At 40.8% G+C, this 17,399-nt stretch overlaps 1 protein-coding gene across 2 annotated transcripts in view; it reads left to right on the forward strand.

Moving 5' to 3' along the window:
- Window positions 1-1,858: 1,858 nt before the first annotated feature.
- Window positions 1,859-17,399, forward strand: part of NOCT (nocturnin) — a 48,174-nt gene continuing 32,633 nt past the window's right edge. The window contains exons 1-2 of one of the 2 annotated variants that reach the window (XM_037830688.1): window positions 1,859-2,286; window positions 14,465-14,506. In XM_037830688.1, the coding sequence (XP_037686616.1) occupies window positions 2,097-2,286; window positions 14,465-14,506 (232 nt within the window). In that variant the 5' untranslated portion in view covers window positions 1,859-2,096. The remainder of the gene's footprint in view (window positions 2,287-14,464; window positions 14,507-17,399) is intronic. The other variant, XM_037830689.1, reaches the window with a different exon arrangement.

A 17,399-nucleotide genomic window follows, 5' to 3' on the forward strand; every position in this document is an offset into this window, starting at 1 on the left:
GATCATTATAAGGATTTGTGTTTTTACAATGCCTTACTATGAATAGGTTGCTCAGTTAATCTCTGTATGCCATAATATAGAGCCTGGCACATAATATGCATTCAACAAATGAATTTGCTGAAGTGACTGAATGAATTTTGAAGTAAACAGGTTTTAATTTATATTTTTCTGATTGCTTAAAGTATAGTGTTTAATATATAACAAAAATAACACTACTGACCCACTTTTATGATAGCGTGCTCTCTGAATCCCTTTTAATAATGACAGCTTTTATTTGAACAATACTTTCAATTTTTCAAAGCAATTTTCCCCCCAATATTTTATTGTGAGCATTTCCAAATATATAGAAAAGAACAACAATTATAAGTGAACACCCATATATTCACCAACAGGATTTTACAATCAACATTTTGCTATATTTAATGCAGAACACTTTTTATTGGCTAATTTTATTACCTCTTTTTACTTCACCCAATGACTAAGGTATGAGTCTATCTGTTTTATGGATAAGGAAACTGAGATTAAGAGGGTTTAATGACTTGCCAAGAAGCTTGTCTTTCAGGAGTTGTGATCAGCTTGTGCCAGCTGATTCATTCACACCCTTAGGGTGTTAGATATATAACCCAGGTCTGAAAAATACTTCGAATATCCTCGATGATGAAAAACTTCCGATTCCACAAGGCAGGGGAATCAGGAAAATCAACCGAAAATATTCCCAACTCACACCTCATTCAGAGAGGAATCCAATCTTCAGTTTTCCCTTCCTCTCCACCCCACTTCCATTCCTAATTAGTCATCATTTCCTGCCCAGTCTGAGATATTGCTTCTATCCATTCTTTTCAAGTACCATCAACCTGATGCAAGCCCAGAATAGCTCTCATCTCATCTGGTTTCCTGTCTCCTCCCTTTTCATGTACCACAGAAACATGGCATCAAATTAAAGCACTGCCCGGCCATACTGCTTCCCATTTCACAAAACATCAACAGCCCCACTTGCCTATCAAGTTAAGTCTGGTATATTCTCCATCTACCACAATATAACCTATCCAAGCATTTCGCTTTTTATTCCTTAACTTCCCTCCTACACAAGAAACAGAAGTTGTTTTTTTTCTCTCACCAATGCACCAGGGCTCTTCTACTTACTTGCTTTCTTCACGTATAAATCATCCTCCCACCCCCACCCCCTATTCCGTATGTGTAAATTCTAGACCTCCAGGTCATGGCCCAATTCAAATGCCAGTTCTTCTAAAAACAGTTCTCCATTCCTCCCATCCCAACCTGCATCACCAATTTATGGCATCTTGTGACATACATCTTAATCTGATTTGTGGAGCTTTATGGTTTGATTTCTTTTGCCACCTTTTGCCTCTGCCTGAGTATAACATCCTTGAGGAAAATGACGTTGTCTTATCCACCATTGCTCTCGCACACACAGTCAATGGTTCATCGTGTTTAATCTCGTTTAACGCAAACACGCCCGTCGTAATGCCCGGGAGCGAACAACTTTTGCTGTGTTCGCACATACATGTGCTGACACAGACGAGTGTCCCACCCGGACACACACGTGTCCCCTGAGCCACAGCCTTGGAACTGTCTTGGGACGCCCAACCCGTGGGCTATTCCATTCCAGCCGGAAGAAGGGACGGCTTGTTTCTTTAAAACCTCTTCAACAGATATCCGATACTTTAGACCTCCTACAGCATCCCCTTTATAATAGTTGAATATTCTTTTCCTTTCAAAACAATCTTACCTCGGTCTAAGACTCTCAGTCTGATCTTGACGGAGATAGTCCCTACCGGTCTCCCCCTTCCCTTCCCGCTTGGTAGCGCCCGCTTCGTCAGCGCGCTGAACTCGCCGGTTGCTTTCCAGCTCTCGCCGGCCGGCGGCAGATTGTGCCGTGGCTACCGCAATTGCGGCTGTTCTTTGGTATCCTTCCTGGGCTCGGCAAACCAGGACTTTTTCCGCGGCTTGGGCTGGGTGAGAAGGAGGCTGGGAACATCCGCCCAGCGGCCCCGGAGGTCTGTTAAGCTGCCGGTCTCGGTCTCAGCGGGGCTCCGCTCGAGGGGCTGCGGCGGTTTGTGGCGGCGACGCCCGGCATGTATCAGAGCCCGCGGCGGCTCTGTTCGGCTCTGCTGCAAAGGGACGCGCCCGGCCTGCGCCGCCTGCCCGCCCCCGGGCTGCGCCGCCAGTCCCCCCCGCAGGTGGCCGCCTCCCGGCCTGCGTCCCCCCGGCTCCTGGAGGCGGCCTGGGCGGTCTCCGGCGCCGCGAGGTCGAGTTCCCGAGCAGGTGAGTGAGCGACGGTTCCGGGCGGAGAACACCGCGGCAGCGATGGAGCGGCCGCCACCTGGGGACCGTACGGAATAGATGAGGAGTCCCGGGGTTGCGGGGTCAGGCCCGAAGGCGGGTCCTTTCCCGGAGCAGCTGTCACCGCTCCTTTTTCTCTCTTTCCCCTCGCCCTGGCGTGTCAGGGGTGTGCATCACGTATGTTAAGAACCGGAACACTATTCAGATTCCCCTTTGATTCTTAGATGCAGTGCTTTCAGTATTTCTCACTGTAAACGTTAAATTTGCCTTTTCCGAGGCCACAAACTGTTTGTGCTGCGGCCCAAAGTTTTTATTGCGCTACTTATGGATATTTTTGTGCAAAAAAAAGAAAAAATCATCTAAAATGATACTTTTTAAAAAATCACGTGGCTTGCCTGTCCTAGAGGTGCTGAAATTTTTTTTGAAAGACGTGTTAACAATGTGTTACAACACATACTGATTTGTTTTACATTTATTTGGATTTTTTTTTTTTTTTTTTTGAGACTTCCACTCTGTATACTTCTGTCATTCTGTGTCCTGTATACCTGGGATAAGATTTTGTAAAGATGATGCCTTCTGTTTGCCAAGAGCCGATTGTAGGCATCATCTTAAACCCAGGACTTTCCCTCTTTTGCCACCTGACTTTCTGCCTGAGGACCCATTACTGCGGCCACAAATTAAATCATACCTTGAAAACTGAGAAATGAAGTTCTGCTCTCAAAACTGACAATTACTTTGTTACACTAAAAAGCATATCTTAGTTGCACTCAAGTTAGGTTATTGCTGTTTAAGATATTTATGTAACCATTCTAGATTACAAGTACATTTTGCTTGGAAAGCTTTGGATTGATTTAAGAATGACAAATTGAACAGTAAGAACATGTTCAATGTGGCTTTCTTTAATTGATGAAAGTGATAATCTGATGGAAGGCAAAACTTTAAATTCTATTTAGATTATTGGTGGATGTTTAGGCTGGAATATACTTTTTAAATTAGAGTATTAAACTGGTTACTGGAGACTCTGAATTCTATTCTTCTTTAGAAGGAGTGAACTTGACAGTCATAGTCAGATTTTTCCCCCAGTTCTTTAGGAATTTGGCACATTTGTGAAATAACTGTTAGAATGGGTACCACCTAATTACTATTAGTGTGGATTTTTGTTGCTGGAAATTTTCATGAGGACCATTGTTGTGTTTGAGGAAGCAGAAGTTAAAAAAGAAAAAAATTGGTGGCTCCTCCTATACCAGCTCATATCTTACATTCCTTCAAAGTCCCTCCAAGGCAAGGCTAGTCAATAAATATGTCTTGGGAATACAGATAGCTTGTATAATACAGATGCAGATAGCCGCGATATCAACTTGGAGTAAACGGTCACGTCAAACAGAGCATTTGAAATGTTAGGCTTTTGATTCAAAAAATCTAAAGTTTTTTAAAAATTCTTCTGAAACCCCCTGGTTATACAGATAAGGAAACTGAAGTACTTTATGGTACTATTGTAGACAGATACTACAAAGTAATTAATTAATTTTTGTTTCCTGTGATTTTAGTTCAGCTACTATTAGAAGAAACATGTTTGAATACATTCATTTATTGCTGGGTCATTCATTCATTCAAGGAGTCTTTATAGAATCTCACACACTGTAGTTTGCTTTTACTGTAGGAGGTAAAGGAATGAGAGCTTTAATCTACCTTTAAGGAGTTTACTATCCAGTAAGAGAGAGATTTGCAGTCCCCCCACCACCACCAAAAAAAAGGCTTTTTGGTGAAAGGAAAGTTTTTTTATTCTTATAAAAGTTTGCACTTGGTACAAGGTATAGGAGAGCAGGAAGTCCCTTTCAGCGATGGTGATCCTTTTATGTTGACATTTGATCTGGGCCTTGAATCATGATTAGGATTGAAAGAGATTAATATCAAGCATTTTGTTTGGGAAACACATGAGTAGAAAGGGAAAGGCACGAGGGGTAGATGAGGAAGGGTAAGAGAAGAGGCCGTTTGCAGAATAGGCAGTGTTTTCAGTGTGTCTCAGAACCAGCATTAGGTGCTTTTTAAAAATGCAGATTCTTGGGTCCTACCTAGATCTATGAAGTCAGAACTGTTCATCATCGGCACCAAATTCCATATCACTAAACAAAATAATAACATTAAAACTCTCCAGGTTATTCTTAGATGCTCCAAAGTGTGAACATCTGGCATCCCCAGTGTGAGAAGCCTTAAGGAACTAAAAGCTATTCTCTCCTTTCAGTGAGTGTTGTTTGGGGGAGTGGGGGGCGGGGGGATAATGAGTTCCGATACTCCACTCAATTTAATAATTAGTTCTTTCCTAACTTAAGCCCTTTGGCAATCAGAGGTTACTGGGAAGATGAGTACAGTCCCCTATGGAGTCATCAAATCCTAACTTGTTAGCATTTGAAGGGGACCTTAGAGATGATCTCATTCAGTGTTTTTTTTTTTTTTTTACCTTTTCCCAAGAAAGGACAGCAGCCCCCATAAGGAGGCAGCAATTGCCAAGTTAGTGTACTAGATGCAATGCAGTCTGGAGTCGTGTGTGGGTTTATAAATGCTGTCTTCCAGATCCCTTCTCCTCAGATAATGAAAAGTTGGCCGAATTACTGTTCTCCACCCCTGGAACACGTTGCTTTTTTCTTGGTACAATTTTGAAAGCAAATACCAGCTCATTTGAGGAGGCAGCTTTATTTAGTGTGTCCCTCAGCTATGTGAGTAAGCTGCTTTATGAGTGAGAAGAAATGGGAAAGCTTGTAATTATCAAGATTCTGCAGAATAAATTGCTTTGTTTGTGGGAGAACTAAGGTATCATTTGCCTGTAGCATTCAATTGTAAGAGTTTAAGTACAGTGAACTATTGTGGGCTTTTAAGTTAATAACCATGGCTCCAGGATCATATTCAACACACTTATATATGAACATTTGCTAATCATTTAACCTTGCTTGCTGTCTCTGAACCACACTGGACTTTACCTAGAAAAAAAATAAATAAGATAAATTGATATCACTTGATCCACAGGCTTTATTGAACAGCACCATATTTAAAAGGTCAGACATTAAATTGTGCCACATGGCTGTAATTGAGGCAAGAATTTAGAAGAAAGAGAATCATCATGGCTGGATTTGTTGGAAAAGATTTTGGTTTGACTACATGAGAGGAGGGCACTGCAGTAGAAGGGAACTTGGTGGGCAGGGGGCAGAGAGAGACCACACAATACCTGGAAGAAGTTGGTGGATCTGAGAGAAGTGATGAACACCTTTGGGAAAGAAGGGTGTGGCTTGCAAAGTGTGTCCCAGAATCATGTGGGATGCCTGTTAAAATACAGAATTCTGGCCTTTCATCCAGATCTCAGTTATATCTGTAACAAATGCCCCAGGTAATTATTTCTGGAGAGCTTGGGAGGCATTTTAAAGGCCGCACCCCTCCTTTGCAAAGGTACTTATCCCAGATAAGTTTGAGAAACCCTGGAGGAAACTCTCAGAGTGTTGAGATCTTTGGGCTAGAGGCCCAAGGCCATTCAGGAGACCTCTAAGCAAAACAAAACAAACAAAAACAAAAAAACAAAAAAACAAAAAAAAACAAAAAAAAGCAAACAAAACAAAACAAAAACACCTTTACCTGAACAGAAGCATACTTTAAGAAAAGGAAGAAATTGGAGTATATGTGAAAGTTCAGTGAGCAGAAACTTTAGACTGACATTGGAATGATGTATCAGTATAGTTGTACAAATATAGAGTGCATAGGTGGATAAATAATAATATGTAGGTTTCTATTTGCTTACTAAAGGAGAAGTAAGGCAATTATATTTTGGTTTCTTGGAAGGAGGAGGAAGGGCGCTTCTATATTTGTTGTAAGGAGTCACTTCTCTGACTAATGAGAATTTATAATGCCTTGATAGCCACTTAAATGGTTTCATACTTGAATAAATATTTAAAAATTTGAAGGATGATATGCATAAGTGCTTGTCCCCATGGGAAATCTACTTGGACTTTTGTGGAAAGCAGCTAAGATATTTTGGATTTGTTGTCATTCTTTAAGAGAAGAAAATCAGCCTTCCCAGAAGAAGGAGTAGAACCATGAGTGAAAACCTTAGCTGTCTTCTTGTCTGTGTGTGGTCTCAGAGCAGCACTTGAAGTATATGGTTACCATGAAATCAGTATCAGTGATATGGGCAGGAGTGCCTAGGAGAAAGAGGGCTAAAGAAAGTTATTACCATTAGTTTTGAAAGTCCCTATAAAATATTTTTTTCTCCTTTGAATATTAAAAAAAAATGCCTGGGCCCCACTCAGATCTCTTGAATTATAGTATCTGCAAGTAGAGCCTGAGCATCTGGTGATTCTGACATGTATCCAGGGTGGACAGCTCCTTACTGATAACACAGGTACACAGCCAGTGGGGAAACTTGTTTTTAAAAATGCTTAGAATCCTGTCTAAATTTGTTACTAATGTGTCAATTCTCTTGCCTCCAAAAGTTAGACACTGCTATTGGATTATGGGGGATTGTGCAGAAAGAAATTTTTAAACCACTTTTATTTCCTCTTCAGAATTGGAGTAATATGAACAGTTCATGAAATTAAGCACTTGAAAGTTACTGTGCAGCCAAATTTACAGTACAAATTATTGTCTGAGGAGTCCCTTAGTTTTGCGTCCTCCCCACTCTCTTCCTTTGCCTTCTGTTCTTTCCTTTCCCCAACACTTTGAACTTCCAGTACGTGGTCAGGTCTATTTGCCAGTCAGCAAACAGATTTGTGACTCCCAATACCTTGTCCAGTACAGGGCACAGGACATTACTTTGCAGATTCTAATATACCTTGGATATAATGCTTTTCTATTTCTTTTTTGTGTTTTGCTTACATGGATGTTAACCATCATTGAGGGCTGCTGAAGGAAGAGGTTTGTCTTTCAAATCTCATAGGTCAAATAGATTTCCCAAGATGTTATTTCCAGAATTAATTTCTCATTCAGGTGGTTCATTCTTCTGAATTTTATTTGGAAATAATTTCATGATTTGATTTTTTAATTAATTTTTTTTTATTTCGGAATAACACATGCCCATTATAAAAATTTTTTTCCTGAGGACTTGAACTTCATGAGTATTATCTCTAGAAGCTGACAGGAATTTCTTATTCTTAGCATTCAAAAATTTCATCAGGATAAATGGCACAGTATCCGATGAACCCTTCACTCTAAAGACATACCATTCTCTAGCACAGGAAAATTTTCTGTCATTTCTTGGATTATTTTATCTACTATATTGTCTCTTGTTCTTATCTTCTTGAACTCCTCATATTAGGTAGATTGTTGCCCCTGTCTCAGCTCTCGTAGTTTAATGCCTTTATTCCTTCGCTATCTCATGAGATTTCCTGAACATTTCTATTTTGCAGTTATTTTAAAGTTCTAAACATTTTCTAGTGCTCTTGCTTCTTTTTTCATAGAAGCCTATTCTTGTTTTGTGTGTGCAGTACTCTCTTGTATCTTTAAATATGTTTGGATATGTATGCTTGTTTCTCTCTCAGGCCTCTCTGCTAAAGAGGAGAGAGAGCAGTTTGCAGGTTCTATGAGGGAGAAAATTTTTAGAGAGTGGACGCCAGGCTTCTTTGTAGAATGCATGAGAGAGGGAGCAGCCTGGGGACTTCCACTTTGTCAAAGTAAAGCTTTCATTCTGTTTTCTTTAGTCTGTTCAACTCCTCACCCTCTTTTTTTTTTTTTTTTTTTTTTTTTAATATCCCTGACACATTTAGAGGCTCAACTCATTCTTGCTCGGTCTGCTTTCCAGGTCTGTCACCCTCTGGAGCCCTTCAAAGGCATATCACCCACTTGCTTTGAAGCAGTTTCCTGGTTCTATCCAGCAAGCAAAAGCTACCTTGTCAGCTGTTGCCAGTGTGGGAGAAGGAAAGGGGTTTAACTAGTGTTTCAATTCTGTTTTCCAATGAATTATCCTAACATTGGCCCCTCAGCCTCTCCTGCCCTTTGTATTTGTTGACTGGGAGCCTGGAGTTTCATAAATAAACTTTTATTGGAATACACCTAGGCTTATTCATTTATGTATAGTCTATGGATGCTTTCACACAACAAGGGCAAAGTTGAATATTTGCAGCAGACATAGGGTCTGCAAAGCTGTACTGAATTCTCCTCTACTCTAAGTTCTCTGTTAATTCAAACTTGTTTGTTTCTGTCTCCCTAGAATTCCTCCAAATTTTTGACCCATTGATGGCATGGGTTTTCCAATGTTTTTATTGTTACTTTCCTTAAAATATATATATATGTGCTTATATATATTTGCTAATACTGCCATTTTGCAAAATACCAGAAATGGATTGGCTTTTATAAAGGGGGTTTATCTGGTTACAAATTTACAGTCTGAAGGCCATTAAAATGTCCAAATTAAGGCATCAACACAAGTATACCTTCACCGAAGGAAGGCCAATAGCATCTGGAAAACCTCTGTTAGCTGGGAAGGCATGTGGCTGGCATCTGCTGATCCTGGATTGTGTTCCAGCTCATCTCTCAGCTCCTGTGTGTTCTTCAAAATGTTGCTCTTGGGGCATTTTGTCCTCTCTTAGCTTCTCCAGAGCAAAGTGTCAACAGAAGTCTGCTTTCGGTGGCTGTCTACAAAATTTCTCTCTTGGAATGCAGGGGTATTGGCCTACCCCACCTCCATGGTTGCTAACATGACCACAGACATAGGGGACTGGTGGTTTGATGGGTTGAGCCCTCTACCATAAGTTTTACCCTTGGGAAGACAGTTGCTGCAAAGGAGAGACTTGGCCTCCCTATGGTTGTGCCTAAGAGCCTCCTCCCGAATGCCTCTTTGTTGCTCAGATGTGGCCCTGTCTCTCTAGCTAAGCCAACTTGAAAGGTGAAATCACTGCCCTCCCCACTACGTGGGATCAGACACCCAGGGGAGTGAATCTCCCTGGCAACGTGGAATATGACTCCCGGGGAGGAATGTAGACCCGGCATCGTGGGACGGAGAACATCTTCTTGACCAAAAGGGGGATGTGAAAGGAAATGAAATAAGCTTCAGGGGCAGAGAGATTCCAAAAGGAGCCGAGAGGTCACTCTGGTGGGCACTCTTACGCACACTTTAGACAACCCTTTTTAGGTTCTAAAGAATTGGGGTAGCTGGTGGTGGATACCTGAAACTATCAAACCACAACCCAGAACCCATGAATCTCGAAGACAGTTGTATAAAAATGTAGCTTATGAGGGGTGACAATGGGATTGGGAAAGCCATAAGGACCACACTCCACTTTGTCTAGTTTATGGATGGATGAGTAGAAAAATAGGGGAAGGAAACAAACAGACAAAGGTACCCAGTGTTCTTTTTTACTTCAATTGCTCTTTTTCACTCTAATTATTATTCTTGTTATTTTTGTGTGTGTGCTAATGAAGGTGTCAGGGATTGATTTAGGTGATGAATGTACAACTATGTAATGGTACTGTAAACAATCGAAAGTACGATTTGTTTTGTATGACTGCGTGGTATGTGAATATATCTCAATAAAATGAAGATAAAAAAAATGTCTCTCTTGGCTGCAGCAGCGAGCTCTTTCTGTCTGAACTCTTATATAGGACTCCAATAATTAAATCAAGACCCATGCTGAATGGGCGGGGGCGACACCTCCATGGAAATAATCTAATCAAAGGTGTTACCCATAGTTGGGTGGGTCACATCTCCATGGAAACACTCAAAGATTCCAACCTAATCAACACTAATACATCTGCCCCACGAGATTGCATTAAAGAACATGATGTTTTGGGGGACATAACACATCTAAACTTGCACAATGCTTTATTCTTGAAAGATCTTAGGAAGGAAAGAAGGTAAATAAATATATGTTTCATTTTGCCATTTTGCTCTAGAACCAAAATACCTGATGACCTATTGATTGTATGCATTATGTAAACTACCATTTTAAAAATGAGTAATTAGAATAGAGATTTTAAAATCATTAACGTTTTCTCAGATTTTAAAAGAAGTTTCATTTCCTATATATACCTTAGTTATTTAAGCAAGGTTCTGGAAATGTATATACGAAAATTGTTTCCCTCTTTTTTTTTTTTTTTTTTTTTTTTTAATCATCATTTTATTGAGATATATTCACATACCACGCAGTCATACAAAACAAATTGTACTTTCGATTGTTTACAGTACCATTACATAGTTGTACATTCATCACCTAAATCAATCCCTGACACCTTCATTAGCACACACACAAAAATAACAAGAATAATAATTAGAGTGAAAAAGAGCAATTGAAGTAAAAAAGAACACTAGGTACCTTTGTCTGTTTGTTTGCTTCCCCTACTTTTCTACACATCCATCCATAAACTAGACAAAGTGGAGTTTGGTCCTTATGGCATTCCCAATCCCACTGTCACCCCTCATAAGCTACATTTTTATACAACTGTCTTCGAGATTCATGGGTTCTGGGTTGTAGTTTAATAGTTTCAGGTATCCACCACCAGCTACCCCAATTCTTTAGAACCTAAAAAAGGTTGTCTAAAGTGTGCGTAAGAGTGCCCACCAGAGTGATCTCTCGGCTCGTTTTGGAATCTCTCTGCCACTGAAGCTTATTTCATTTCCTTTCACATCCCCCTTTTGGTCAAGAAGATGTTCTCCATCCCACGATGCCGGGTCCACATTCCTCCCTGGGAGTCATATTCCACGTTGCCAGGGAGATTCACTTCCCTGGGTGTCTGATCCCACGTAGGGGGGAGGGCAGTGATTTCACCTTTCAAGTTGGCTTAGCCAGAGAGAGAGGGCCACATCTGAGCAACAAAGAGGCATTCAGGAGGAGACTCTTAGGCACAAATACAGGGAGGCCTAGCCTCTCCTTTGCAGCAACCGTCTTCCCAAGGGTAAAACTTATGGTAGAGGGCTCAGCCCATCAAACCACCAGTCCCCTATGTCTGTGGTCATGTTAGCAACCATGGAGGTGGGGTAGGCGAATACCCCTGCATTCTCCACAGGCTCCTCAAGGGGGCACTACATCTTTTTTTTTTTTTTTCCTTGTTTGTCTTTTTTCTTTTCTTTTTCTTTTTTTTTTAACTTTCCCTTCTTTTTTCAAATCAACTGTATGAAAAAAAAAGTTAAAAAGAAAACAAACATACAATAAAAGAACATTTCAAAGAGACCATAGCAAGGGAGTAAGAAAAAGACAACTAACCTAAGATAACTGCTTAACTTCCAACATGTTCCTACTTTACCCCAAGAAAGTTACATAATATAGGAACATTTCAGTGAACTTGTTCCTACTACATCCATCAGAAATTAACTCCCTCTTTTTATAAGTGATTGAAAATATTTCATTGGTTTTGTGAAACACACAAGCACACACCTGACTATACAATTTCATTTTAATATAATCTAGAGCAGAAGTCAGTGCACTTTTTCAGTAAAGAGCAGATAGTGAATATTTTCAGCTTTGCAGACCATATGTCTGCTGCAAATATTCAACTCTGCCCTTGTTGTGTGAAAGCATCCATAGACTATACATAAATGAATAAGCCTAGTTGTATTCCAATAAAACTTCATTTATGAATTTCATATAATTTTCACATCATGAAATATTGTTCTTAAGTTTTTTTTTTCCAAGTCATTTAAAAATGTAAAGGCCATTCTTAGCTCACAGGCAGCACAAAAACAAATGACAGGCAGATTTGGCTCATGGGCTGTAGTTTGCAGACCCCTGATCTAGAGAGAAGAACTCAGTGCTGGCAGTGAAATATGCCTATTAGCTTTCATCTTTCTATTCATAACTGCAAAAATGGGCCATTTTCTTGAGTAGCCCTGAAATATTAGTGATGGGCATCATGTAGTGACACAGGCCTGTGTGAGTGTGTGTGTGTAGAATAACCTCCCATTTTATTGATCATTATGCAGGTAACGTGGCATACAACATTGTATTAACATCTTAGTGGAGAACAGTTGTCCCACCAGATTCTTTTTGTTTCTGCATTTTTCACAGTCCACTTAAGAGCATTATCTAGAAAAGCCCAGCTTGCGGATATTACTGGCCCGCCACCTAACAATTGAGCACTGATTAACATGTTAAACTAAGCTGTTATTGTGGAGAGCTTTCTTTTTCCCCAGTAATATTTTCTAGATGAACCTGGCATGACTGACTGGAGGTACAGCTCAGCCTTGTCTGGAGAGCGCTTTGGCATTCCTACCTGGTCTGTGACTGTTCCTGTTGCCTGGCAAAGAGAGGTTGCTTAGGTCGTCACTCTGTGTCTAGGTGCTTGTATTTTTAGAGCTGTTAGGTTGAGAGTTATGACTTTCACTTGATATCTCTGTTAATGCCATGTGGGTATTGCCACTGCTTTGTACACTTTGTACTGTGCCAGTGTCTGTGCTGTGATGGCAATAATGTCAACAGGTGGAGGAGGTGAATTTGACCTCTGTTTATTCCTGACTCTTAGAATGAGCTGCTGTGTGTGCCCTTGGCAAGGCTCCATCTCATTTGTCCTGACTCAGTGTTAGTACTGTTGGAGATGCTGATGACCAGCAGTCCAAGATGCAGGAAACTTTCTCCAGGGTCAGACCCCTTAATAGTTGTGCAATTTTAGGGAAACTTTAATCTCTTAACCTTAGTATCTGTGTCTGAAGAATACAATGCTATTTCACTGGATTGTTGGAAAGAGTAAATGAAAAGACATGGAAGTAGCTTGGCACGTGGTAAGCTCTCAAATGTTAATAATCTTCTCTTTAAATCCGGCATGTGAACTTCACTACTTGTAACAGAGTAGCGAACATTTAGCTGATCCTTAGAATGTTTTCGGTACATCTAATTTAACTCAATTAATCCTCACAGTTTCCCAATAAAGTAGGTTGCATTTATCCCAAGATGAGGCAACTGAGAAACAGAGAGGTTGAATAACTTGTCCAGGATCATATTAGTAAAAGTTGGAGCTGGGGTTTGAAACCAGGTAGTCTAACCCCAGAGTCCATGCTTTTGAGACTGTTTTGCCTCTATTGGACTCCAGCCTGATCTTACTGAGTAAAGTGAGGCTTTAGTTATAAGGCTTTCAAATATGCCTTATTCGGTTGCTAAGTACTCCAGGCCCCTGTCACATTCCTCAGTGGTACTCATAACAGAGGTTTGAAGACTGGTCTCTGATGAAAATATTTGGCTCTCATCAGAAAGTAATATCTTCCTAAATTGGCACTTTGGATCCAGTCTCTTAGGATCCAGGAGGTAATGTACTAAGTGTACATTCATATATATACAAAATTTGTAAGTGGCCATGTTCGTTTACCAGGTGGACCTCAGGGGGCATGTTGTACCATTTGAGTTTTGGTTTTTCTCCTGATTGGGTGCATACCAACACAAAGAGACGGCTCTGACCATAGTCTCCCAGATTTCAAAAAGATAGAGATACATTTATGTGACTCCAAACAAGTCATTTAAACTTCTAACTTTAATATCCTTATCTATAAAATGGCGATAATAATAGCTGACTTGCCTACTTCAGAGGGTTCTCAAGAAGATAACGGGTAACAGGTAAATATAAGTGCTTGGTAGACCATAAAGTGCTCTACCAACATCAGCAGCATTTGACAGGATTGCTTGGCACACTGTTGTCACTTGCCATCTTTCCTTTTATTAGCAGTTTTTAATGCACTGAGCTGAGTACCCTGGGACGTGGTGAACAAGGTTGACACGGTTCCTGCCTTCGTGGGGCTGATAATCTCATGGGTAAAAGACAGAGATTGTGTAGTTCACATATCCAAGGGCACAGCCTCAGTAAGAGAAGCAGGTCAAGTACAAGGAAAAGAGCAGCTGGGGCTTGGCGGAGGACAAGCCAGAAGCATGCCGCATGTAGCCAGGGAGGCAGCATGGCTCTGCTTCAGGCCCTGCAGGCATGGGGGCTGTGAATCTTTATTTATTGATTTCTTCAGTAAATATTAAATAAACACACAGCATATCCTCCATCGATGGTTATCTTAAGAGATTTTCATTCATTTGCCTTAAACTTGGCTACATTTCTGCAGGAACCCTCTCTAAGAAGCCTAAAGGAAATTAGCTACTAAATTGTCTGAGCTGGCACAATACATGGCCAGTAGATGGCAGCATTGGATTGATGTTTCAGATGGCGCCTTCCTGTGACGTTGGTCGTTTACTGTTTTTTATCTACTTGACTCTTTGAGGTTTCCTTGGGCCCAAGGTTGGTGAGCTCCAGCAGCCCTCAGGTGTGTACCTAAGATAATCCTGGGTTCTATTCATTCTTTGGTTTTTAATTGGCGCTTTTTTTTTTTTTTTTTTGCCTAACCACCGTTTCAAGAGACCAAGCTCAAATTAATTGTGAAAGAAATCATTCATAGTCTCTGAGTGGTTTGAACAAAGCCTAGAACAAGCAGTTGCTTGGTAGATAAGAGAGATGTTTTTCTTTTGTGACTTCTGAGTGCTTTTAGGACTGCTTGGAATGTGAGGCCCAGTCATCCTGGGTCTCAGCTGTTGGGGTTCTCATCCAGCATCCTAATTATTGATGTGATGATGTTTCATTAAGCTCAGATCATCTTCCTCTGATAGTTACCACACTTAGGAGCTTATAATGTGATCTGCTTATTGCTTAGAAGTATGTGGTAGTGGGAAGTATTAAGATAAACATATTCTAATATTTTAATTATTAACACAATCTCTTGCTTTGTTTTTATAGGAAAGGAAAATGTGACTAAATGGAGAAAGTTTACCATTATGTAATAGGATTAAGCAAAATGAAATCCCAGGAGAGCATGAAAATGTCTTATCCCTGTGGCCTGATGAGATTTTTTTTTTTTTTTTTTTTTTTGCCTGATAAGATTTTTACACTACTATATTTCAGGAATCTAAATACTCTGAATTCCCTGGCAAATTTTTAAAGAATATTTTTATAAGAAAAATGTTATTGCTATAAAGTAAAATAGCTATGAGGTACAAGGACTGAAGACATCCAGTTTTAAATGTATATGGGATTATAGAATTAGTAAATGGCAAGGGATGGTGGTGGTATTGCTAAATGGATAGCTAGGCATAAAAAAATAAAATATAAATAAATTATGTAATGTGTATGTTGCATTGAGAATGACACATACTTTTTCTAGTAAAATGGCTGAAAAAAATTAACTTAGGGTAAAAAAAATACTTATGGGGTCAGATTTAAAATAGCCATCTCAAAACACATGCAAAATTGAACCTAAAAACCAGTGTAAGCAAAAGTTCAGCAGATGTTCTGTCAAGATTTGGAACTTTTCAATATCTTAATTACCATGTAGATTAATTATTTGCTTATTTAGCCTCAGAAAATATGCTTTGAATGTTGAGCTGTTCTAAGTGTTTGAACATCTTTTTAAAGCCCCGAATGGCAACCCCTATTAAAGCATAGAACCTCAGTAACCTTTAGCTTGAAATCTTGGGATTGGATATGTATTTATGCATATGTTTTATATGTGAAAAGAATTTTTTTTAATGGCTGTTACTCAAAAGAAAGTGAATGTTATTTTTAAAAATAAGTGAAAAGAGAGGCGGGGCAAGATGGCAGACTGGTGAGCTGTAAGTTTTAGTTACTCCTCCAGGAAAGTAGGTAAAAAGCCAGGAACTGCGTGGACTGGACACCACAGAGCAATCTGTCTTTGGGCATACTTCATACAACACTCATGAAAACGTGGAACTGCTGAGATCAGCGAAATCTGTAAGTTTTTGCGGCCAGGGGACCCGCGCCCCTCCCTGCCAGGCTCAGTCCCGGGGGAGGAGGGGCTGTCAGCTCCGGGAAGAAGAAGGGAGAACTGCAGTGGCTACTCTTATCGGAAACTCATTCTACTGATTCAAACTCCAACCATAGATAGACTGAGACCAGACACCAGAGACTCTGAGAGCAGCCAGCCCAGCAGAGAGGAGACAGACGTAGAAAAAAAACAACACGAAAAACTCCAAAATAAAAGCAGAGGATTTTTGGAGTTCTGGTGAACACAGAAAGGGGAAGGGCGGAGCTCAGGCCTTGAGGCGCATATGCAAATCCCGAAGCAAAGCTGATCTCTCTGCCCTGTGGACCTTTCCTTAATGGCCCTGGTTGCTTTGTCTATTAGCATTTCAATAACCCATTAGATCTCTGAGGAGGGCTGTTTTTTTTTGTTTGTTTGTTTGTTTGTTTGTTTTTTAAATCCTTTTTTCTTTTTCTAAAACAATTACTCTAAGAAGCCCAATACAGAAAGCTTCAAAGAATTGCAATTTGGGCACGTCAAGTCAAGAGCAGAACTAAGAGAGCTCTGAGACAAAAGGCAGTAATCCAGTGGCTGAGAAAATTCACTAAACAACACAACTTCCCAAGAAAAGGGGGGTGTCCGCTCACAGCCACCATCCTGGTGGACAGGAAACACTCCTGCCCATCGCCAGCCCCATAGCCCAGAGCTGCCCCAGACAACCCAGTGTGACAGAAGTGCTTCAAATAACAGGCACACACCACAAAACTGGGCGTGGACATTAGCCTTCCCTGCAACCTCAGCTGAATGTCCCAGAGCTGGGAAGGTGGAGCAGTGTGAATTAACAAAGCCCCATTCAGCCATCATTTGAGCAGACTGGGAGCCTCCCTACACAGCCCAGCAGCCCAGAACTGCCCTGGGGGGACGGCACTCACCTGTGACATAGCACAGTCATCCCTCAACAGAGGACCCGGGGTGCACAGCCTGGAAGAGGGGCCCACTTGCAAGTCTCAGGAGCCATACGCCAATACCAAACACTTGTGGGTCAGTGGCAGAGACAAACTGTGGCAGGACTGAACTGAAGGATTAGACTATTGCAGCAGCTTTAAAACTCTAGGATCATCAGGGAGATTTGATTGTTAGGGCTTGGTACACCAATTGGGCCCCACAGGACTCACTCCCCCACTCACCAAAAAGGCTGGGCGGGGGAGAACTGGCTTGTGGAGAACAGGTGGCTCGTGGATGCCACCTGCTGGTTAGTTAGAGAAAGTGTACTCCACAAAGCTGTAGATCTGATAAATTAGAGATAAGGACTTCAATAGGTCTACAAACCCTAAAAGAACCCTATCAAGTTCAGCAAATGCCACGAGGCCAAAAACAACAGAAAATTATAAAGCATATGAAAAAA

Source organism: Choloepus didactylus, chromosome 3 (genome assembly GCF_015220235.1).
Source record: "Choloepus didactylus isolate mChoDid1 chromosome 3, mChoDid1.pri, whole genome shotgun sequence".
Classification (NCBI taxonomy): domain Eukaryota; kingdom Metazoa; phylum Chordata; class Mammalia; order Pilosa; family Megalonychidae; genus Choloepus; species Choloepus didactylus.